This window comes from Pieris napi, chromosome 7, assembly GCF_905475465.1.
Source record: "Pieris napi chromosome 7, ilPieNapi1.2, whole genome shotgun sequence".
NCBI classification, from domain to species: Eukaryota; Metazoa; Arthropoda; class Insecta; order Lepidoptera; family Pieridae; genus Pieris; species Pieris napi.
In genome coordinates this window covers 2,468,112-2,493,806 of record NC_062240.1, presented here as the reverse complement: position 1 = coordinate 2,493,806, position 25,695 = coordinate 2,468,112, and the positions used below count along the sequence as shown (strand labels likewise).

Sequence of the window (25,695 nt, the reverse complement as noted above, 5' to 3'; positions counted from 1 at the left end):
AAGATAGATAGATAGATAAATAGCCTTAGATAAATTCTTTATTCCATTTTTCTAATTGTTATTTTCTTCTTTTATTTGAGCTAAGAATATGTTGTTCATAAAATGTTCTTAGAATAGGATTTGTAGTATTTAATCATCTACATGAGTAATCTTAGTAAATATATACATTATACATACGTATTTATTCAATAGATACATTTGCTAGGAATCTTGTCAGGCATACACTACATACTCGTAGTTGTTTTACATTGGGCCATATATTTGCTTAATCCATAATTCAGTCATTTAGCAATCAACGCGTGTTTAGCCCCTGTCTGCGCGATGCACGGCTTAGCAGTCACAACAGTTGAAGGTATTGGCTCAACGAGAACAAAACTTCATCCAGTTCAAGAGAGAATTGCAAAAGCCCACGGTTCACAGTGTGGATTTTGTACACCAGGAATCGTCATGTCAATGTACACGCTACTTCGAACGCATACCAAAATATCATACTCCGATATGGAAGTCGCTTTTCAAGGCAACTTGTGTCGATGTACGGGTTATCGCGCTATTATTGAGGGTTATAAAACCTTCTTAGAAGATTGGGAAACAAAAAGAATTAGCAATGGATCCAGTAATGGCAAAACAAACGGCGTCTGCGCGTTAGGAAAAGATTGCTGTAAAAATAAGACTGATGATAGCGAAACAGAACATATTTTTGATAGATCCTCATTTCTACCATATGACCAAAGTCAAGAGCCTATTTTTCCACCAGAATTAAAATTATCTTCCCAATATGATGAACAAAACTTGTTTTTCCGGGGTAGTAAAACAACTTGGTATCGGCCAACAACGGTTGATACAGTGTTAACGTTAAAGGAAAAATATCCTGATGCAAAAATAGTTGTAGGTAATACTGAAGTCGGTGTAGAGGTTAAGTTTAAACATTGCGTGTATCCAGTAATTATAATGCCAACATCTATTCCTGAATTAAATTCTATTAAAGATATTGATAATGGCGTAGTAGTTGGAGCGTCCGTCACTCTAATGGACTTGGAGCAATCTCTTAGGAAATATATAGAAGTTTTGCCAAGTTATAAAACAAGGACATTTATCACGATCATTGATATGTTAAATTGGTTTGCTGGGAAACAAATACGAAATGTTGCTTCGATAGGAGGAAATATAATGACTGGTAGCCCTATATCGGACTTAAATCCTATATTGATGGCATTGAAAGTCAAGCTTAATTTATTAAGTTCAAAAGGAGGACATCGATCAGTTTTAATGGATGAGAATTTCTTCACAAGTTATAGACAAAACGTCGTCAAGCCCGACGAGATATTGCTGTCAATCGAAATTCCTTTCTCATCTCGCTTTCAATATGTTAAAGCTTATAAGCAAGCAAAGCGTCGTGAGGATGATATCTCTATTGTAACCGCTGCCGTAAATGTAATATTTGAAGACTTTACTGACAAAATTCGAAGCATAAATATAGGATTTGGTGGAATGGCTCCAGTAACAAAACTCGCAACAAAAACTGGCAAGTCCCTTGAAGGCCTAAAATGGAATGAACAGATGCTAGATAAAGCTTACAAGGAAATGTTAGAAGAATTGCCGTTAAATCCATCGGTTCCAGGCGGCAACGTAATGTTTAGGCGAGCATTAACATTAAGTCTGTTCCTAAAAGCCTATCTTGCTATCAGCAAAGAAATGTCTAGCGATTACGTTCATGAAGATCTTATTGTTCCATTCCATAGTAGTGGTGCGGAGCAATTTCATGGCTCCTTACCCAGAAGTGCACAATATTTTGAATTAGTTGGCGATAAACAATTGAAGAGCGATGCAGTTGGAAGACCGATACAACATACATCAGCTTTTAAACAAACTACCGGAGAAGCTATTTATTGTGATGATATGCCGATGGTCGAAGATGAATTATACTTGGCATTTGTACTAAGCACTAAAGCTCATGCTAAACTCATATCGGTGGACGCTCAAGAAGCTTTACAGCAACCAGGAGTAATAGCTTTCTTTTCGGCTAAGGATTTAACACCAGAACAAAACGCTATAGGAGCGATATTTCACGACGAAGAGTTATTCATAAGTGAGAAAGTCACTAGTCAAGGACAAACAATTGGTGTTATTGTTGCACAAGATCAACAGACCGCACAGTCCGCAGCGCGAAAGGTTAAAATTGAATATGAAGAAATTCATCCTATTATTGTTACAATTGAGGATGCCATTAAAGAAAATAGTTTTTATAAGCAATATCCCAAAGGCATTAAGAATGGTAATGTGTTGGCGACTTTTGAAGATCCAAATAACATTGTAATTGAAGGTGAAGGGCGAATGGGCGGACAAGAACATTTTTACTTAGAAACTAATGCAGCATTTGCCATTCCAAAGAAAGAAGACGATGAACTTGAGATATTTTGCTCCAGCCAGCATCCCACAGAAATTTCGGTAATGATTCGTTTTTATGCTTTGTTTTCATTTACCGTCAGTTTGTATGAAATTCGATATTAAATATTTTTAATTGTTTCAGAAACTAGCAAGCCACGTACTTCATGTGCCCATGAATCGAATAGTAGCAAAAGTGAAACGCATGGGAGGTGGCTTCGGTGGTAAAGAAGCGAGAGGGATGCTAATTGCACTACCTGTTGCTTTTGCGGCTCATAAACTACAAAAACCGGTGCGATGTATGTTAGACCGTGATGAGGATATGTTAATGACAGGCACGAGACATCCCTTCCTTATTAAATACAAAGTCGCTGTTACAAAGGAAGGTAAAATTATGGGAGCTAAAGTAGACATTTACAACAATGGAGGCTATTCTCTAGATTTATCTGGCCCTGTAAGTATATCATTTAATAACATATTCATTTATTAATAGCCGTGCCAACAGGGCCACACAACTAAAAACAGGAATGAAGAAGTAATAAATTTTGCGTCAATGTGTCCTGTGTAATAGGTGCGGATGGCGTGCACAAACATACTTAATGCATATAACATACCAATGTTTACAATTCAATATGTCTACACAGACAAACATCATAAATAACAGACCTCAAATTACAAATATAAGTTATTAATCATAAGAAAATTTGTCTATAATAGTTAAGTAATTTCAGGTTCTAGATAGAGCTCTATTCCACTATGAAAATGCGTATTATATACCCAACTGTGAAGTAAATGGATATGTTTGTAAAACTAATTTGCCATCCAACACCGCCTTCCGAGGATTTGGTGGACCACAGGGAATGTTTGGTGCAGAGTGTATGATCTCAGATATAGCATACAGACTTGGAAGAAACCCAGATGACATAAGAAGAATAAATCTCTATCAAGAAAATCATATTACGCATTATCAACAAACGCTTACTTACTGTACTCTGCAAAGATGTTGGGACGAATGCGTGGAAAAAAGCAACATAGCTGAAAGAAAAACTGCTATAGAAAACTTCAATAAGTAGGTGTTTTGCTATTATTTTTTAGATATATGAAGTTTGGTACAATAAAATTGTTATTATTTAATAACGTTACTAAACTTTCTTACAGGCAAAACAGATGGCGCAAGCGTGGTATTGCGATTGTTCCTACAAAGTTTGGAATTGCGTTTACAGAGAAATTCTTAAATCAAGCCGGTGCGTTAGTGATCATATACATGGACGGGTCTGTGCTTCTATCCCACGGTGGTACGGAGATGGGGCAAGGGCTCCATACAAAAATGATCCAAGTGGCATCACGAGCTCTGGGAGTAGACATGTCCAAAATATACATAAGTGACACATCAACGGACAAAGTTCCTAACACTTCCGCAACCGCCGCAAGTGCTGGCTCCGACTTGAACGGAATGGCGGTTCTTCAGGCATGTGAGACCCTCGTGAAAAGATTGGAACCTTACAAAGAGAAGAATCCAGAAGGAACGTGGGAAAATTGGGTGTCAGCAGCCTATTTTGATAGAGTCAGTTTATCCGCTACAGGTTTCTACGCTACACCTGAGCTTGGATATAATTTTGCGAAAAATGAGGGTAAAGCCTTTAATTATTTCACTTTTGGCGCTGCCTGCAGCGAGGTAGAGATTGACTGTCTCAGTGGTGATCACCAAGTGTTAAGGACAGATATCGTCATGGATTTAGGAGAAAGTATCAATCCAGCTATTGATATAGGACAAATAGAAGGTGGTTTTATGCAAGGCTATGGTCTCTTTACGATAGAGGAGCTTATATATTCTCCTACGGGAACTCTATATTCACGTGGGCCTGGCGCTTACAAAATTCCTGGCTTTGGAGATATACCGCAAGAATTTAACGTGTCGTTACTTAAAGGAGCTCCAAACCTACGAGCCGTTTATTCTTCAAAGGTATTACTTACTTTTACAATACTGATGTAAACATCCTAGGGTTTAAAATGAAAATTTGTTTGCTAACTGTTAAAACATTAACCCTGTGTTTTGATACACTGGACTCTTGCTTATAATTTTAAGCACCTTTTTAAATATTTTGCAACCTTCAATCTAAGTATTCTATTTCAGGCGGTAGGCGAGCCACCACTCTTTTTGGCAAGTTCAATTTTCTTTGCGATAAAACAAGCCATTAGAGCTGCTAGAGCTGATGCTGGAGTGCCACTCGATTTTTATTTGGAGGCACCAGCCACCTCCGCTCGGATACGTATGGCGTGTGAAGATCATATCACCAAAAAGGTACCTAATAGGTTCATGAAAAAATATAATATGGAAAGAGCAACCAACTAAAAATACTATTTGACAAATGATATGCAATTGATAGCATTTATCACACGCATTATGCAATTTGTGATAACTTTTACTTTGTTTATTTTGAAAAATACGATTATCTGTTACCAGAACAGATCTTAATTATTAAACAGCTAATGTAAGCTGCCGATTAAAATTATCGAAAGAGTTAAATTTTTGAAAAATCTCGTCAATTTCAACGAAAATTTATTATACGTCAAAGTATATTGTTTTTTTATTAAGAATAATACTAATCTGTCATGTGTTTGTTCCAGATACCAAAGCCGGAACCGGGTTCGTTTGTACCATGGAATGTCGTACCTTAGAGATATTCGCTAAACAAAAAGTCTTAGGAAAATTAGCACAAAGTTTAAAGCCTAATAAATACTCCTTTGAAGCAGCTTTAATATTGTATCAAGTAAATATTTTTGTATGTATAACGTTATTCAATTTAACGTAATATTTTGTATGAATTGATAAACTATTTTAATTAGAAAATAATTATTACAAATTGTACTGTAACACTACTAGTAATGTTTTACAAGCAAATTTGTTATACTTATTCTAGCGTAAACTATGTAAAAATAAAACAAGTTCTGATAATAAAAATTTATTTAATTACTAATACAATGTACATTATTACCTAATAAAACAATTTAAAAATAAATTAAAGGGCATGTCAATGACAGAGGAAGGTTCGTAAGTACTAAAATGCATTTGGAGACGTATACGCTCATAAATGCGTGTACGTAGACAGAAACAAGACTTAAAAAGTATTATAAAATATAATTTAAAATGATTCGCACTTATCTTGACATACAATTTGTTGGAAAGTTTCTGTAAATGTGATTCAGTAAGATTAGAAGTTCCGCAAACCATGTAATTATAAGATAAATAAAAGGTTGTGTTTTGCAAGGACTAGTGGAAAAGGTACATAAGTGTATAGCGCCCTCTAGCGCCGCCTCAAGTACGAGACATTGTTACTTGATACATCGAAAGGGACTATATACTGTCAATTATAACAAAAAAAAACATTTGATTTAAATTTTTACTAGATTAATAAATAAAGTAGATAGCTAGCCTGTGTGTATTTAAAATTCCATTATACAGTACATATGCTGATAACTTATGCCCCGAAACGTAATTTCTGATAACAAACAAAAACACATTGTTTACTTGGACTTCGTCGATAAATTCGGATCATAAATAAAGTCTATGTACATTGGCAAAATAATAACTTCAAGATTTTATGAAGGGATGAGGCACGTATGGTTTCGTTTCGCGTTTATAAAATGTTATAATTATAGGCAGTAAACGCCATGGCCTCTATGGAGACGGAAGATATCTTTGTCTAAAGCGCCATCTATTGACAAATAAGGTATATTTAAGAACCTTTGTATATATACCGATTTATAGAGGTAATAAAATTGTGTCTAGCATACTATCGACTGGGCAAAATTAGATGCTGTTTTCATCACGTAGTAACTTCATATGTGTTTTTAATCATCCACTTTCGATCTACATTATACCCCATTTCTAGCCCGAAATAAAGTGGTAAACATTTGTTATATTATATAATGGGTTTCTCTGTAAAACTAACGACGAAAGTGATTGTTTATCTCATTCAGTATCCAGCTGATGTCGCTAAAGTTAATACTATTGAAGTTGAAAGCCTGCTGTACCGTATCTTTAAGGAAATAAAAGCCATGATGTTTAGTGCTGATCACCAATTTAAATCTAAACCGCGTACACTAGTGGAGATACCATACAATCGTTGCCATCGAGCTGCGAAAACCCTTACCAATAAATTAATTTGGCTTCGATAGCTATATTCATTTTTCTGACTCCGAGGAACAACCCGAAACTGAACTAGCACCTGAAACAAAATAAATAAATGCATTTTAAATGGGATTGCATAAAGCCAAAGGCCAAACGGTTGTCAAGGGAGGTGGGATCAGGTGTGAGAAGTGGGTATAGGATGGGAAAGAATGAAAACTTCAACGTAACAAAAATTAATCATGTCAACATAGAAACTAATAAGAGATAAAACAAATGTTGACAAATTAATTATTTAAATTCGATTCTATAGGGAAGGAGGAGCAGCTGCCCCTACCGACACTTTTTTATGGAATGGGGCAAACGGGCGGGAGGCTCACCTGATGATAAGTGATACCGCCGCTTACTTTAAAAGAGTAGAAGAGTTTCTTGCCCATTCTTCTCCACACGAAACTACCTTTTGGAAGGGGCAACTAGAATCTTCTTTATATTTTATTTGACGTTCAAAGGTGCCATTTTAGGTGGTCTAATTGAAATAAATGATTTGACTTTGCCCATGGACACTCAATGCTGGAGCGCACGCGAGTGCGTTGCCGGCTTTTTAAAAATTGGTACGCTCTTTTCTTGAATAGGGTCAATTCAAAATCATCGGTCGAATTAGAAATACCCTTACTTAGAACATATAGTAGAAAAAATATTATTGTATTGTATTAAACCTATATGTAAGCCTATGGTCTACCGAAAAGGTATGTAGATCTGCCTGTAAGTAACCGTGATTTTCGATTTATCCACCTGCGCATGTTCATGATCTATTCCCATACAGGTTACAAGTAGTTCTCCCTACGCAGGTAGTGTGAGACTCAGAAACTTGGTTAGTACGACCCCTGTATGACAAAAATGTATTGAATTTTGGGTACGAAGTTTCGCGCCAAATCTCACCGATCGAGTGCTCCGGACCGCCTTAAGACCCGTTGCGGGTGAGAATAAATTTAAAAAAAAAACCAATTATTTTGCTTAAGAACATACCATACATACGTTTTACACATTGTAATTTAAAAATATCTTACTAATTAAAAATAAATATTAATTAATTATTAAACGAATGTTTTGAAGTTTTAGTCCATATGTATGAATTTAAATACAGTTTGTACGTGTCCAACGACTTTTGGACTTTTAAGATGATCTGACCATACATTGTTTTAATAGAATAGGTTTAGTCAGTAATAATATCTTAAATAGGTAGGTACTTTTCACACAAAAATAATTTTCCTTTATAATAATGCCAATTAATACTAACAACTAACTTTATACGGCATTTCATATTTCGAAATACAAATCCATAACACACATGATTACATTGAATTAAATTCTAAAAAAAACGTGAAAACACTTGTTTTAAATTAATAGAGCGCGCGTTCATTATCTACGTTCAAGTGTTTTTATTATAATTAATATTAGCAACGTAATTAATCCTTACGTACACTTTACGTACAAAAAATTATGTTTATTATTGTCTTTACACAATCATAAGATTCTGTTCAATACACACATTGCCTGCCCGTGGAACATTTGTTTACCCTTAGCGTTAAGTTGACTTAGAAACTTTTTTTTAATAAAGGCTTTTTGTCTCTGAAGCATTATCTCAAATCTAGAGCGCACTTAAACTTACTTAAGTGCTTTTGATAAGCTTTGTTTTAAAAGCTTCTTGTTAAGCTTAACCAATGATAGGAGTATACATTACAAAATTAATCACTAACCCGAAACGAAAATGTTTATCTATATTTGGTATATTTTTTAAATTATACTTTATATTTTGATTCGATTTGTTAGTATTGAATAATATTTCACAAATTAATTAACGAGAAAAAAAATAAGATTTGATCTACGATCTGGTATTCGTAAATTTCTATTATATATATATATATATAAATCCTAATATTATTCGTAACATACTACAAATATATATAGGCGAAAAAAAAGTTAATTATGATTGACAAAGCATACATTATTCAAACTTGCTTAAACCGTTTTTTCCACCATACTAGTTCTTTTTTAAATCGCGTTCAAGTTATGCAAATTATTAAGGTTTTTAGATACATTAAGTAAAATAAAGTTATGACAGATCGACGCTCGGGTTCCGTCTATAAACTTGTAATTGCTACGACGCATTGGCATTTCATAGAAGTCTTGGAATAATAATTTATTTGAAGGTATATGGTACAAAAATATACAATCTAAACTTATATATTAAGCCAAATAATGTCGTGCAAATTTGTTTTAAAAGGTATTTTCGAAGTTACATAATTACATTACATTATAAATCATAGATATATTATTATCGTAAATTTTTATATTATTTCATCACATTATCAAAATATATAATTACATTTATAAAATATAAAATGTATAAAATCATTATTAGAATAAAATTTTTTCCAAAATAAAATAAAATAAAAATTGATCTATAGTGTGCATATGGCATGTTCTTTTCCACAGATAAAACTACCAATTGTATTTAGAAGCGTCAACCAACCCATTATCTAATACATATATAAAATTCTCGTGTCGCGGTGTTTGTGGTTAAACTCCTCCGAAACGGCTTGACCGATTCTCCTGAACTTTTGTGTGCTTATTGGGTATGTCTGAGAATCGGACAACATCTATTTTTCATCCCCCTAAATGTTAAGGGAATTCCACCCCTAAATAGTTTATTTTATTTTTAGGTTTTTTTATCTGTTTTTATTTTTTTATGATACAGCATTAAAAATACATACAACCCCTAACTTTCACCCCTCTACGATCAACCCCTATTTTTTTATTATAAATGATATAGTCAGCTAGTTTCCCCTATAAAGTTTTAGATTTTTGATAATACTGTGGACGGTTTGTAGCTGGAAAGATGGGCCATAGATTTCATATTCTTAAATGTGGCATTTGACAGCCTATAGAAATATCTACTACGATGTATATTTAAAAGTTTAAAACAATATAAACGCTGTTATTAGTCGAAAATTTGGTCTGGGGGAATCGGAGAATATAGCATATTTATTAAGCTTTATCCTTATATAATCCGGCATTCAATGCGTTAATTCAGCATGGATAAAAAATTAATCAGTGGCTCAACAACCTTTTTAGATCTGTTTCATGATCATTTATCAATCTAATAGGCAAGTACGTGATCAGCCTCTTGTGCCTGACGCACGCCGTCGACTTTTTGGGTCTAAGCCGGTTTTCTCACGACGTTTTCCTTCACCTTTCGAGCGAATGTGAAATGCGCACATAGAAAGAAAGTCGATTTGTGCACAGCCGGGGATCGAACCTACGATCTCAGGGATGAGAGTCGCACGCTGAAGCCACTAGGCCAACACTAGTTTATTCAGTGATAATTCTCTAATTTCGCTAGGAAGTTTTTAGTAAAAACGAATACAATTAATAACAATTATTTAAAAATCTTTTCAACTCTCAAACTACAGGATATTCCTGAACAGTTACAATACAGTATATTAAAAACAAAATGAATAATTAATTAGACTGTCGGTAACACTTATCGTGTTTACTGGAATTTTTTTACGAGGCGTTTAACAAATCGAGTTGAACGAGTTTCGGGTTTTAATAAATGCCGTATTACAATTACTGAAGCAATAATTTACGTATTGATTTATTGTTTCATTTAGCAATTTCATATTACGATTGCGACACAGAGCTCGATGATCAAGTCATGTCTAAGCGATTATAAGTGTTTTATTATACAAATTAGGTTTTTACGATAATTACAAGTTTAAAAATTGCGCGTTTAAAATGCTGTTTCACATAGAACCTTGTCATACATTCTTTATAATTGTATTCATTCAATTTTAAAATGCAATAATCTTCAAGACCTTTTAAGGGAGTTTTTATTATCTTACGAATGATAGTCGAGAGAATGGAGTGCCCCTATTTACGACACTGCTCCGACATCTCCGCAGGGCTTTGTTCCTAATAGTTTTGTTTAATTACTTTTTTCTTAATTTTTACTCTACTTTTTCGTAATTCTACTAACATAGATCTTAAGAAACTATTGTCACTAACTCACTAATCAATCAATGGACTGTATTTGTCTGATTAATAAAATTATTATTATTATTATTATTATTAATAATTTTTAGAGAGAAGTTGGTGAACCAGGAAAAACAAGGAGGTCCAAGACCTGATAGGTGAAACCCAACATAATTAGTGAAGCTCTGAACTCGTTGGACTGGTCATCTTGAGTGAATGGAAGAAAATCAGAGTATTAAACGTTGGCAGCAGTGTTGGCCTAGTGGCTTCAGCGTGCGACTCTCATCCCTGAGGTCGTAGGTTCGATCCCCGGCTGTGCACCAATGGACTTTCTTTCTATGTGTGCATTTAACATTTGATCGAACGGTGAAGGAAACCGACATGTCTTAGACCCAAAAAGTCGAAGACGTGTGTCAGGCACTGGAGGCTGATCACCTACTTGCCTATTAGATTGAAAAAAATGATCATGAAACAGATTCAGAAATCTGGGGCCCAGACCTAAAGAGGTTGTAGCGTCAATGATTTATTTTTTATTTTATTAAACGTCAGCAGATATCAATGAACACTCGCCGTGGAGAAGTACCTTCAAGTGGCCGATTAGAAAGCGGTAGCGCGCGATAGGGAAGGTTTGCGTTCTCTAGTTTCGGAGGCCAATCCCAATAAGTATTTGAAATTGCTATTAGGCAGCGGAATATTGGTATTTGTCATCTTCATGCGGGTGTTTCTGGTTATCCATGCTGAAGCACTCGAAACGTCGAGTTATATAAATGATTTAAAAAATTAACAAAAGACAAGTCTTATAATTCACATAAACCTGTCAAAAACTTTGGTCATCTTTTGCCGAAGCGAATATTATATAATACTAGCTGACCCCGCAAACGTTGTCTTGCCATGTATATTATTTCTAGGAAACATTTTTTTTAGTTCAATAATAATATAACGATCTACTATGATAAAAAATAGGGGTTGATCGTAGAGGGTTGAAAATTTTGGGTTGTATATATTTTTTAATGCTGTATCATAAAAAAATAAAAATTTATCTAAAAATTAAAAAAACAATTAGGGGTGGACTACCCTTAACATTTAGGGGGATGAAAAATAGATGTTGTCCGATTCTCAGATATACCCAATATGCACACAAAATTTCATGAGAATCGGTCGAGCCGTTTCGGAGGAGTTCAACTATAAACACCGCGACACCAGAATTTTATGAATTAGATGATAAATTATATATATTTATAGTACAGGGGACAAACGAGCAGGAGGCTCAACTGATGTTAAATGATATATGGCCCATGGACGCTTATAGGAATTGGTACGAAGAATCTTGAAGGACTTTAAGTCGAATTGCTTCGGAAATACTTCAGTATTTCTATGTATATAATATATATGTAATCTCTATTTCCCTTGGTCATAATCTCGCTATTACTTTTTTGTTGTGTTTATTACTGTCAGGAGAAAAAATTAGGCAAATTAAGAAAAAACTTAGAAAATTTTACATACAGCTGAAATAACTCAGTGATTGACAGAAATGTCGTTTTAAGAGCATTTCAATAATTATTATCACTATGAATAATTATGAAGTAACCCTAATACCTTACAAAGATTTTCTTATATTTTGAGATTATCACGATTTAAAATAAGCACTTTATAGCAGGCGTAAATAGGGAATCTCAAGTCAAGATCGTTAATTCGAGGTCTCGTGGGATTAAAAATTACAATTTCGCCACATCGCGGTATTTTCGATTTCGAGATTTAAAAACCAATTGATTAAATGGAACAAAACATAATGAAAACTGCTAATATGAGTTTATGAGGTTGATAAAGATATAACATAACTTTAAAGAAAAATATGTTTATTATGATTGTTCCTATTATTAAAAACAAATTATTTATAATATTAATTACTTATTTTAATACAAGCTTTCAGTGTGAAAAAATAATAATTCCAGGATTTCTTCTATCCTAATCCTACGTTGTAAAAGATAGGAGGATTATTTTTTATACCTTTACGAAATATAAAATACTAGAAATGTCAAATACCTGAGCGCGAAGTGTATCGTCGCCTGGGTCTTCTAGTGGGACTGTCCGAGTTGTATTCCGTCTCGGTATCCGCTGGACCATTGCGACCTCTGGAACCACGCCCACTTTCGTATCTAACCACGTAATAATATTTTTATTCAGACCAATAAAATCCATACTAGTCGTATTGATGACCTCGTTTGTGTTTTTAAGCCGGTTAATAAACAACATTTGAATTTTCTGTGAGGATAGGTTCAAACATTGTTAGAGCTAAGCATAATATGTTTATACATTTAATATCAAAGTTCCTTAATTATTACTAATAATTTTTATTAATACATACATTTAATTTATGTGCATAGTACAGTCTTAAAAAAAAGCAATAAAAATAATATAACAATTAAAGTAATCATGAAATAATCTTGCTAATCAACTTCTAATTGAAAGTAGTAAATAGATAAAATTACGCAATTAAAAAATACGCAAAATAAATTTAGATATATAAGACAACTCGATATACATACAACTCACCTCTCAACCGATCGCCGCCTCGACCGGGGCGAGTATGGAGACCGGCGAGACCGAGGCGAATACCGTCTCGATGGTGAGTACCGGACAGTTTCAGGTGAGTATCTGCTTTCGGGTGAGTACCTACTCGCAGGTGAGTACCGGCTCTCTGGTGAGTACCGCCTATCGGGCGAGTATCGCCTTTCACTGTATCTATAAATTAAAGAATATTTAAATTAGAATAGCGTCCCAGAAACCTGGGATGATGAGATAGTAGAGATAGAATAGTAAGGGGGGAAATATTGGCAAATAGTAGGGAAGATGAGAAACAAATGGAAGAATTTGGAGAAGGTTTCCGTCGTGTACTATATATTAAATACAATAATAAGATAAACTTAAAGTAATCATAATTGTACTATAATATAGGCTAATTTTTGAAAGAGGCTATCCTGAAATTAAGTGATATTGCTGCACATGGACACATCGCCAGAAGGCTCGCAAGTGCGTCGGCGGCCTTTTTTAAATTTGTATAATAATTACATTAACGATCTTAATTTCGACATACAACATACAACAAACTTCTATAGTCGAAATGTAAACGTCACAAGTCACGTGGTAGCCTGGCTGAAAAGTGGTATACCTTGGGCCGTGGGGTGAAGGCAGTCGTCCCAGCGGCGGTGGACGTGGCAACGGCGGCAGCAAAGGTGGCGGCAGGAAGGCTAGAGGCAGAGCTGGAGGTAGACCATCCACTGCTTCCAGGGGAGATGCTACCCCTAGAGACAAGTATCGTACATTATAAACTTGTAGTTATCACTTGGTAGGAGTCAAAGTAAATGTTACCATAATTATAGAGAGAGCTCCTAGATTGTCGGTGAAAAAAAGGTTGGCTTCATACAAACGGCCATAAAAATGTGGCCTGAATGCCATTACGATGATTAAACAAAAATTCCTAATTCCTAAGCTTCTAAAATATTTCCATACGAAACACATCTAATATTACGTTTTAACGTTTCGTTCGTGCATCTAAAAGGTTTTACTTTTCGAAAAATAATAAAATTGACTTTGCAACGACTAATACTTCGTTTATTTAAACCTAAACATAACAATCATGTATACAGTATTTACAATTTTAAATACTTACATAAATAATATTAATAATTTATGATGATGATGATTATGATTTATGATGAATAAATATAAAATGAATAAATGTAAAAAGTAATTTTAACCAAATAAATACTATTTGATACGAAAAATAAAGTATTATCTAGAGTAATCTGTAAAAAACATGGCCTTCTAAAGTGGTATGGAGTAAAATAACTTGTTATCATAATTTATCAATAAGGGAGCGTTCAAGTATTACGTAACGAATTTTTTGGTCCTTTTGCAAAACGTTACGATACGGGGCTGGGATTGAATTACGCGTTATTGTTAATATTATTTTCGACTTTCCAGTACTTTACACCACATAATGGTAACTTTTAGGTATAAAGAGTCACTGGGTGGTCACGAAACGTTTTACTATTAGTTACAAAAAATGCTACGGAGGGTTACATCGGGGAGGGGTCAATAATCTCCAAAAATTGCGTGACGTAATACTTGAACGCTCCCTAAGTCTTTGATTGAAAATATTGATTTATATCCGTCAGTCACGTGACTGGCACGTTCCACAAAACGGTCACAGATTAATCTAATCGACGATGAAATAGCATCGTCTGTCTTAACCTAATACTGTCTTAGAGATTAATTTCGTCGGGGACTGATTTTGATCTAGAAATGATATATGCGGATTTTTGACACGTTAAAATGTTGACGTTTGTGAACGTGGTACTGGTGCGACGCCATCTTGTCTAGAGAAGCGTTTAGGCGGGTTCTTGAAATTATGAATGTTTATTTTAACTTTTAAAGCTAATAACAGAATTAAAAATATCAATTTGTTTATATTCTAATCACTAATTAATAATCTGAAAGGGTTTTTAAAATTTTTTTTTGTTTTTTCTTTAAATTAAAAAATAATTTGTTAGTAAATATATTTGTCAAAAACTACACACAAAAAAGTTCAAAAGTACATAAATTTATTTATAAAAAAAAACACAAATAAATAACATCGACTCCACTTATTAGACGCGAGAAATTTAGAAAAACTATTTGAAATGAGCGCACAATTTAGAATGTTGCGCTCATTTTTTGAGGACGTTTTTTAGACGTTGAGTGTGCATCTTGGGTTTTTTGTATATCAATGCATACAGCCTGTTAATATGACACAAATTTTGTACATAATAAAATTACCTCTATTGGGAGAGGCAGCACCGTCAGCCTGATGCATGGCGGCCAGCTTCCTCCTCAGGGCCGCCGCTTCATCCTTGGCAGCATCCGCCTCCCTCTTGGCCTGACGAGCGTCGAGCCAAGCGGAGTGCGCACGAGTCTCCATCTCGCTGATGGCGGTGCGACGGGCTGACTCTTGTTCCGCTAGTTCCAGGGTTAATGTGTCGCATTTCTCCCTGGAAGACATTCAGCATTTAGTAATATGTGAATAGGCTATCTCGCTCTTACAAATTGATATTTATATATTTCACAACAGTCTTTCAACTTACCGTAACTCTGTTTATCATGTTTTTAATGAGGTTTAAGTTTTCATTTAGTTTTAGTTATTATTATTGTTTTTTTTTAATTTTAATTTTAGTTATTATTATTGTTATTTTTTAATTTTAATTTTAGTTATTATTGTTGTTATTTTTTTAGTTTAATTTTAGTTATTATTATTGTTATTTTTTAATTTTAATTTTAGTTATTATTATTGTTTTTTTTTTAAATTTTAATTGTAGTTATTATTATTGTTTTTTTTTAATTTTAATTATTATTATTGGTTTTTTTTTAATTTTAATTTTAGTTATTATTATTGTTTTTTTTTTAATTTTAATTTTAGTTATTATTATTGTTTTTTTTAATTTTAATTTTAGTTATTATTATTGTTATTTTTTTAGTTTTAGTTATTATTATTGCTTTTTTTTAGTTTTAGTTATTATTACTTTTTTAGTTATAACTTTTTTGTGGTTGCATGTTTAATTTATTACCTTGCTACCTAGCTTATGTTCTAATATGATTGATGTGTACATGTGTAATATTTGTGATGTCATATTTTCTTGTATAATTTTATGCAGACACGGTGTTTTAGAACTTATAAATAAATAAATATATATTTTATTTATTAACAAAAGGAAATATAACAGACACAGAGGGGTTTTTTATATAACAGGGGGTAACCGGGCAACAGACTAATGCTGAAGTAATAACCCCGCCCACGAACACTTATATCGGAAGAAGACTCGCAAGTGCGATGCCGGTCTTTTATGAATTGGTACACTCTTTTCTTGAAGGACCCCAAGTCGAATTGGTTCGGAAATAGTTCCGGTAGCTTGTTCCACATAGTGGTGCAAACGCAAGGACTTAACTAAACATTAAACTTATAGAAATTAAGTAACCAATTAATTTAATTTAATCTAAATTACTACAATGTATACTTACTTAAATCTTTGAACTTCTTGTTGCAGCAACTCAATTTTCTCCACAGTGCTGGCCGATTCCCCTTGTTTGCTTAACCATAAGGATTCCTTTGTGCTCAATTCCCTGAAAATATTAACATATTATTTAAAATATATAGAATTTGACATATCTGACAATATTGACATAATATAAACACTTCCTATGTCATTTATCGTATCGATATAATAAGTACTTAATATTAAACTAATAAAAAATTCTCGTGTCACAATGTTCGTTCCCATACTCCTCTTAAACGGCTGGACCGATCCCTATAAATTATTTTATGCATATGCAGTAAGTCTAAGAATCGGCTACTATCTATCTTTCAAACCCCTAAGTGAAGTACCCCAAAAAAATTTTTTTAGACATTTTTTTTGTTTTTATTTTTTTATCAACATACAAAAATACATACAACCTCTAATTTACACCCCTCTACGATCAACCCCTATTTTTATTATAGTACATAGTTATTTTTATTGAACTTAAAAAAATGTTTCCTAGAAATAAAATATATATATATATTTACTATAATTATTGATCAAGCATATACAAGCCATAATTAACAGCGAAATCGAATATAAAATTAAAAATGTTGTAAGATTTTCTTTGATTTTGATTTAGAAAAATTCTCACTTCATCAATTCAGTCTCTCGTTCTTGGAAGTACTTCCCGAGCACATCCAGTCTTGTAAGAGCTTCGGTGGCCTGCTGACTTGTTGTCTTCATCGAGTCTTGTGTGGTCTTCAATTCATCTGCAAGATGACTTCTTTCTTTCTCTGCCACCTGAAAGATGGGCCAATCTTTGTATTTACATAATCAATAAGACCACTGACATGCTTTTCTTGATATTTTTGTGTATAATTTTGCGTCTACTAAGCGATACTGTATATATTTATTTATTCAGATTTAAATCCAAGAGTGTTTTTCGGAAACATGTTCAAAACAAATATTTTGTAATATCGCAAATAATATGTTCTTATATTTTTTATAGAACAGGGATCAGGAGGTTCATCTGATGTTAAGTGATACCACCCATGAAAACACAATGCCAGAGGGTGAATGCGTTGCCGGCTTTTTAATTGGCACGCACTATTGCAGGACCGTTGAAACAGCTAAATTCTATACTAATATAATACAGGAAAACTACATGTTTGTAACTGTATAAAATCCAAAACTATTGAAGCAATTTCAAAAATTATTTCACCATTAGAATCTCACATAATCCATGAGTAATATATGATATTTTGTATGAAAAATGTCCAGCCGAGACAAGCCATTAGTATATAGAAAATTCAACGTTCGTAATTTAATAGAAATATGTTATAATGTGCTAAGAAAAACGAGGGAAATTGACGCAGCGTGTCTTGCTGAGAAATCAGAAAACTCCATTTATGTTTTTACGATATATAAATACACTTCATGCATCATACGTAACAAGCATGAAGCTAATAACATTATTAAGTCGACCGTATAAATCGAAAGTATTCGTATGCCGCCGATTTATTTCCTTCCGAAACGAATTTCTTGATACATAACGAACACACAGAATTAAAATCCTGAAGAGCATTGCCGGATTTAGGGTCATTTTTGGGCCTTATTTTTTTATATTGATAAAAAGCTTGCCAACGCTCGGCACATTCATACATTGGTAAAAACAAACACAAAATACAATTTTTAATAACAAGCACTCAAAGGCAAACATCACATACATGTAGAGATCATACAAATATATATCAATCAAAACAAAATAAACTACAAAAAAAACAAAAAAACAAAAAAGTAAATTACAAAAAACTAAACAAAAATCGATTTCTTACGTAATTCGAAATCTAGATATTTGAGTTCCTAAAACAACTAAATCAACAATAATCAAGTATTCTATACAATGTTCTCAAACTCAAATCTTTATTGCATTCTTTATGTACATAATTTATTACAATAATGAATAAGGACCTTGGCTAGGCACAGCAATGTTATGAGAGGGCATGCTTTAATTAGTTCATTAATGTTCCATTACATTAACTATATCGGTTTCGACAGCTGTCAACGCCAACCTTTAGTAATAAATGAAGAAGAATTTGTTATTACGTATTGTTCGTTTGAAGAACTAACTTACGCATATCACAAATTGTTCGAGACACAATATATACAAAATGTGACTGAAAGTAGCACAGTCTAGACAACTGGAAAAGAAAATTCAATAGCAAGCAAAAAGAATTTTTACCTCAAATCGAGTTTTGTATGTTTCCCTTTCTTCAAGTGCTTTGGAAAGTTTGGCTTTGATTTCGGTGTGATCTATTAGAGATGTGACGTCAATGTTAGACTGAGCGCCGCCCTTTACTTGTTTCAATGCATCCTGAAAGTGTTTAATTGGATTATTTAACGCTTCATGTGGTAGTTTTTTTGTACTTTGTGGTTTTAAAAAAAAAAACAGAATCAATATATTGTTAAATTGTTATAGAAGTGTTTACACGGACGCTGGCAAAAATATAAGCTAGTGCACACGTCATTTCAATAGTAGAAAAAACAGACCCTACTACATATTTCGTAATATTTTCATGGGACAAAATCTGCTTTTTCTTTTAGTTGAAAACTCGGTCATATTTAGTACATTTATTAGATAAAATAAAGAATAAAAGCCTTACAACCTTATTAGATCTGAGCCTCAGATTTCTGTATCTATTTCATGATCATTTATCAATCTAATAGGCAAGTAGGTGTATCTGAATCTTGTGTCTGAGACAGGTTTCCTTACGATGTTTTCCTTCACCGTTCGAGCCAATGTTAAATTCGAACATAGAAAGTCCATTGGTGCACAGCCAGGAATCGAACTCAGGGATGAGAGTGGCCCGCTGAAGCCACTAGGCCAACATTTATTAGATACATGACCAAATTAAGAATCGGACTAAAAAAATAGTTAAAGATAAATTTTTTATTACGATAAGAATACCTTCAAAGCAACAATTTCATGTTTCTGCAATTCAATTGTATTATTTGCTTCAATGAGTTGATGATTGATATCTTCTAAAAGTTTCTTTTGCTTCTTGTAGTCGTCTAACGCACTCTCAGCTGAGGCAAACTTAAGTTGGTAATTGTCTCTATCCCGAGTCACAGATATTAGCTCCTCTTCAAATACCTGTATTCTCTCTGGAAAATTATGATTTTATTGAAAAAAAAAAAACAAAAAGTTTAAGATAATATTAAAAACTATAAACATTACTGCTTGTGTTTAATCTTAATATATATAAATTAAGTGTCACGTTGTTTGTCCGCTATGGACTCCTAAACTACCGAACCGATTTCAATCAAATTTTTGATCTGTTAATAGTTTGATCTAACTTAAAAGATAGGATAGCTTACATCTCAATGTATACCCACAATATTATTTTATTGCAAAATATTTGTTTATTATTTGATAGTCACAATTCTAACAGATGGCGCCGTGTTGAAAGTACCAACGTTTCACATAAGCTACAATTTAATGGCATAACCACCAAAAAAGCATGGTGGTCCCCATCATTGACCGTTTCCCTTGAATAGTTTACTACTATAGGGTATTTCAACAAGAAGTTTGTTTTTCAATTGTGGCAACACCGAGAACGTGATAGTTTTGACATTTAGTTTTTGGCGGTATTCGTAGCAGGTGCTTTGGCAATTATTACAATGAATTCAATTTCGCTCGAAAATCGCATTAAAATAATTCAAATCCACTATAAAAATGGTGGTTCTGTTAAAGTTACATTTCGTAAAATTCGTGATATTTTCGGCCAGCATAATCGTCCTTCTGAGACCGCTGTTAAGAATTTGGTCGCGAAATTTAAGTCGACAGGCTCGGTACAAAATGTGCCAACACCAACACGTGTTCGACCGGGTCGTTCAACAGAAAACATCGCCGCCGTGAGCCACAGTGTTGAAGAAGATCAAAATTTGTCAATTTCACGACGTTCTCAACAATTGGGGTTATCCAAAAGCACAACATGGCGAATTTTGCGAAAGGATTTGGCTTTGAAGCCTTACAAGATTCAACTGGTGCAGGAATTAAAGCTGATCGACCATTCAAATCGCCGCAGATTCGCTCAGTTCATTCAGGAACAACCTGCTGGTTTTTCTGAAAAAAACATTTTTTCAGACGAAGCCCATTTTCATTTGTCAGGGTACGTCAACAAGCAAAATTGTCGCATTTGGGCTTCTGAAAATCCTAAAGCAATTATTGAGAAGGCTTTGCATACTCAACGTGTTACTGTGTGGTGCACTATGTGGTCTGGAGGCGTGATTGGGCCGTTTTTTTTCGAAGATGAGGCTGGAAATGCGGTAACAGTCAATGGATCACGGTATCGCGAGATGTTAACCACTAAATTTTGGCCTATTATTGATGACATGGATATCACTGAAATGTGGTTTCAACAGGACGGTGCCACATGTCACACAGCCAATGAAACGATCAATTTATTGCAAACCAAATTTCCCGAGCGCATAATTTCGCGAAATTCAGCTGTTAAGTGGCCAGCCAGATCGTGTGATTTAACACCACTGGATTATTTTTTGTGGGGCTATGTTAAAGACAGAGTCTATACGGAGCCAATCGAATCGATTGCAGCCTTAAAACTCAAAATCCGTGATGTCATTAACGAAATAGACCCTCCATTTTGCCAAAAAGTGATTAAAAATTTTGATGAAAGAATCAACATCTGTCAGCGTGGTCGAGGTGGACATTTGCCAGATATCATTTTTCATTCATAATTGCCAAACTTTTCTCTTTGTAATACAATAAAATTTTTATTCATTTTCCTCTAAATTCTTTGTTTTATTTTGTTTTAGAAAACAAAGTTCTTGTTGAAAAACCCTTTATATAATATAACAAAAACCTTAGCTACAGCAATGCTTGGCCGGTCTGCGAGTTATTGTATATTTTAGTTTAACTGTAAATGTATTGTAAATAAATAACGATTGTAGCACAAATTTAAAGCAATTAAAATAATAAATAAATAATATCTAATGGTAAATTGCTCTTCACGTAATGTTCTTTCAGACTCAGATAAAGATTACCTTTGCCGCTTTTCTCTGAAATTTATTGGCTTCAAATATTTGTGGAGATTTTTTTAAAGATACAATACCTTTTCGATAAAAAGATACACACTGTTTAATAATTATTTTTTCAACTTTCTAATCTCCCCGCGCTTTATAGACAAAATTTAACTAATAATATGAACGGCTATTGGTATATTTGTATTCAAAATATATTTTCAACTCCTGTTAAAGTAAGTCTTAATAAAAATTACTCACCATTCAATTCAGCAATTTGCTCCTCAGACTGTGCTCTCTCTCCCCACAGCTCACTCAGAGTGTTCTCTACTTCACTCAAAGTATTCTGCAGCTCGCCAGCAGTATTTTCAGACACCCTCAACAACTTTTCATTATCATCTAAAGATTTTCTAAGTCTATCGTTTTGTGCTTTCATCTCATCAATTTCTTCTTTTAATGATTGCACCATGTCGTCTTTCCCAAAAGAACTGTCTTCGATCGAGTTTAATTTGTTTTTTGTAGTGCCAAGCTCCTCTTTAAGGATCTCACACTCCTGATAAATATAATACCAATAAATATCTTAGTGAAACACATTTATCCAATGGCTTTTGGATCGACCATCCCCAAAGGTTTTGTTGCTAAGCATTTTAGTTTAGACCGAAAGGCCCAGAAATCTAATCACCTACTAGTCTATTTAGATATTTGAGTTGAGTAGTATTGAGTTTATAATTTCTTGAGGATAAAATCATGTTAAATTTAAGTAAATTTTTAACATTTTTTAAAACTGCATAAATGTTAATGCTTAAAATAAACCTGCGCTAGACTAGTTTTTTGTTTTCTGTTAAAACTGTAGAATAATAACTAATAAAATAATTATCAAGCTAACGCTATTACTAGATGTAGAGAAATAGTGGAGAATTGTAGTTGTCACATTATTTTCTTGGGTATCCTTATCATGAATATTACAAACAATATATGTAAATAGATATGGTAGAAGTATGTTTTCTCAAGTGCCTTTGATTAGTCAATATACCTATTATTCTTAAACATTATTTTATTTGTATATATATATTAAGGACCTATGTTCCCCAGGTGGGGCCAAGGGCTACCAGTGCAAACACCTGCCTGATCAATCTTGGACAGCTCTTTTAACTGCACTCCACATTATTCCACCTTTATTACCTCTTAGTACTGTTATGTATATGTTATATACAAAACAGTAATATTGATTTAATTTTAAAAAATAAAAACTATGTAGTACCTTGGTAGCAAAAAGCAATTCTCTCTGTAGTTTGTTTATAGTACCGATAAATTTGCTGTCTTGCCGTTTATTATCAATGTAGTAATATCCCAAAGTGAAAAGTAGCACAGATGTGGCCGTAGTAAGAATGAATGTTATAAATCTATTGCGCTGACCATGTGCTTCACCATCACAATATTCTTCAGAGAAACAGGTTTCACCTAAAAATAATAAATAAAGTTAAGAACTATTTGTAATAAAAATAGATGTATGTAATACACATTGTAAAAAGAATCATCTAACAGCCAAGTTAAGCAACAACCAACTATAGAAACAAAAATTAACATTAAGCCAAATGATCTTTTATAAAACATAAAACATTTAAACTGTAACTTACCAGTTGAAGGATACAATTCATTACTTTGTTCCTTACTTCCAATAACTGAGTTTAACATATTAAAAAGATATGATGTCAAGGTAAAGCTTGATTCACTCTCTGGGGCCTCAACAAGATCAGGATTAAATATTTCTTCAGGAGGGGCCTCCGTAGACGGTGGTAAGATATCGGCGATAGTTGAATATATATTAGAAAAGATCCCTTCATTTTCACTTTCAACTGGTGGTGATTCTGTTGTAGAGGTAAATATTTCTTCAATTAAACCCTCTGTTGTGCTGCTTATGTATGTTTCTGTCACAGGTGTCTCAGTTGTTGTCAAAACGTCATCTGAACTTGTAGATTCTGTATTTAATTCGCTTGATTGCTGACTGTTAGATTCAGTTTCTATTAGTGATTGCTCTGTGGTTGTTGATACAGTATTCATTTCAAGCAATCTATCTTCAGCAACAGATTCTGCTACAACATCTTCTTTTTTAATAGCTGCTTCAGATGTTGCATATACATATGGTACTTTAAGTGTAGTTGTATCCATATTTTGCAACTCCTGTAGGAGTAAGTTCATATCAGCGGCAGGTATTGTTTGAGGTTTAGACTCATGTAACATGGTATCAGTAGTATATTCAGTTTCTATAGCTGGTATTGTTGGCACTACAGTTGTCCCTGATTCTGGTGATATAGTTGTTACGTCACTGTTTAGAGAAATAGTGCTGCTTTCTGAAAAATTATCCAGCTCTACGGTTTGCGCTCTTTCATTTTCATTACTCGTGTGATCTTTTATTGTGCTTGTACCATCATTTTCTGTTGCAATCTCACTTTTTGGTGTATTAGAGCCATTTTGTTGAATTAAATTATCATCAATAGATGGCAAATTTTCATGAACAGACAGGCTCTCACTTGATACTTCTTGTAAAATTTCATTTCTTTTATCTGTACTAGATACAAGATTTGCATTCTGTTCACTAATATTTGGTTCTGTTTTGGTGACAAGCAGAGGTTCCTCTTTGACACTTTTATCTGTACTAGTTACAAGGTATGCATTCTGTTCACTTATATTTGGTTCTGTTTTGGTGACAAGCAGAGGTTCACCTTTGACACTTTTATCTGTACTAGATACAAGGTATGCATTCTGTTCACTAATATTTGGTTCTGTCTTAGTGACAACCAGAGGTTCATTTTTTATACTTTTATCTGTACTAGATACAAGGTTTGCATTCTGTTCACTAATATTTGGTTCTGTTTTGGTGACAAGCAGAGGTTCATCTTTGACACTTTTATCTGTACTAGATACAAGGTATGCATTCTGTTCACTAATATTTGGTTCTGTCTTAGTGACAACCAGAGGTTCATTTTTTACACTTTTATCTGTACTAGATACAAGGTTTGCATTCTGTTCACTAATACTTGGTACTGTTTCAGTGACAAGCAGAGGTTCATCATTGACACTAGTCTTTTGTTCAAGTGGAGGAGGATTTGAAATAGATTCAAATGTTTCATGTGACTTAATAACACTTTCTGTAGTTCCAGAAACTTCTTCAGACACTAAACTTATTGACTCAAGTGTGTCTTGCTTACTGTCGAAATGGACTTCAGTGCCACTACTTTCATCTACTTTTTCTAAAGAATCATTTGGTGTTTCTTCCTCACTTGTAATTTCTTTGCTCATATCATTAACTAAATCTATATCTGTCTCTAATAGGGAGGATTCAGGGATGGTTTCACTAATTTGAGATATTTGTTCTGTTGATATTTTAGATGCATCAGCTGGTGGAGTAGGATCTGGTGAGTATATTGTTGTTCCTTCAAACACTTCATGGGGTTGTTGTACTTTATCAGGTTTAACTATAGGTTTTACCTCAATGGGCATCTCTACTAAATTCTTTGTGTAAACTTTAATCTCCCTTAAAAATCTAGTATTTACAAAACCAGACTTCCCATTAATAGTGGCATACCATAAATCTGAATTTCCTCCAGCTGATTTCTTAAATATTATTGCTTCTGAGTTGCCTTTGAATGATAAGAGATCAGATTGTGGACTGCTATAACTAAGAAGAGTTTTGGCTTTGGATATTGGTGCTGTAAAAAGTAAAAAAAAAATATTGGTATGGACACAATAAAGGTACACAGAAACTACAAGAAATTGCAATAAAATAATAAATAGGTATAAATAAAGCATGGAATATGGAAAAAACTAAAATTAGTCTTAACTTACCATTACATTCTTGATTTGCACATAGCACTTTGTCTGGCAATCTACTATAGCAAACTGTAATTAACACAAAAAAAATAATAGTCTTTATCACAATCATCTTGACATGGTATTATAAGTTATGTAGAAATAAATATTAATTTAAATTCCAAAAAATTATGAGAACAAGTCGTTAGGCCACATCATCTGTCAAATCTAGAAGTATCGTCTGTC

At 33.5% G+C, this 25,695-nt stretch overlaps 2 protein-coding genes across 5 annotated transcripts in view; one reads left to right on the top strand and one right to left on the bottom strand.

The window, feature by feature from the left end:
- The window catches only part of LOC125051052 (xanthine dehydrogenase), a 10,963-nt gene extending 5,603 nt beyond the window's left edge, over positions 1-5,360 (top strand). The window contains exons 3-8 of the mRNA XM_047651184.1: positions 282-2,445; positions 2,528-2,836; positions 3,114-3,451; positions 3,541-4,345; positions 4,517-4,684; positions 5,011-5,360. Coding sequence (XP_047507140.1) covers positions 282-2,445; positions 2,528-2,836; positions 3,114-3,451; positions 3,541-4,345; positions 4,517-4,684; positions 5,011-5,061 — 3,835 coding nt within the window. The 3' untranslated portion in view covers positions 5,062-5,360. The remainder of the gene's footprint in view (positions 1-281; positions 2,446-2,527; positions 2,837-3,113; positions 3,452-3,540; positions 4,346-4,516; positions 4,685-5,010) is intronic.
- Positions 5,333-25,695, bottom strand: LOC125051053 (transport and Golgi organization protein 1). 4 transcript variants are annotated; one of them, XM_047651186.1, is made up of 14 exons: positions 25,486-25,695; positions 23,277-25,349; positions 22,901-23,100; positions 21,901-22,192; positions 19,568-19,764; positions 18,842-18,973; positions 17,252-17,400; positions 16,601-16,702; positions 15,365-15,576; positions 13,716-13,848; positions 13,100-13,288; positions 12,590-12,702; positions 6,537-6,611; positions 5,333-6,098 (listed from the first exon to the last, which is right to left on the bottom strand). In XM_047651186.1, the coding sequence occupies exons 1-13, from the start codon at positions 25,580-25,582 to the stop codon at positions 6,568-6,570; spliced, it is 3,933 nt and encodes a 1,310-aa protein (XP_047507142.1). In that variant the 5' UTR covers positions 25,583-25,695; the 3' UTR covers positions 5,333-6,098; positions 6,537-6,567. The 4 variants fall into 4 exon arrangements, with proteins under 4 accessions (XP_047507142.1, XP_047507143.1, XP_047507141.1 ...); XM_047651187.1 differs by having other exon boundaries at positions 5,333-6,611; positions 23,277-24,818; positions 24,849-25,349; XM_047651185.1 differs by having other exon boundaries at positions 5,333-6,611.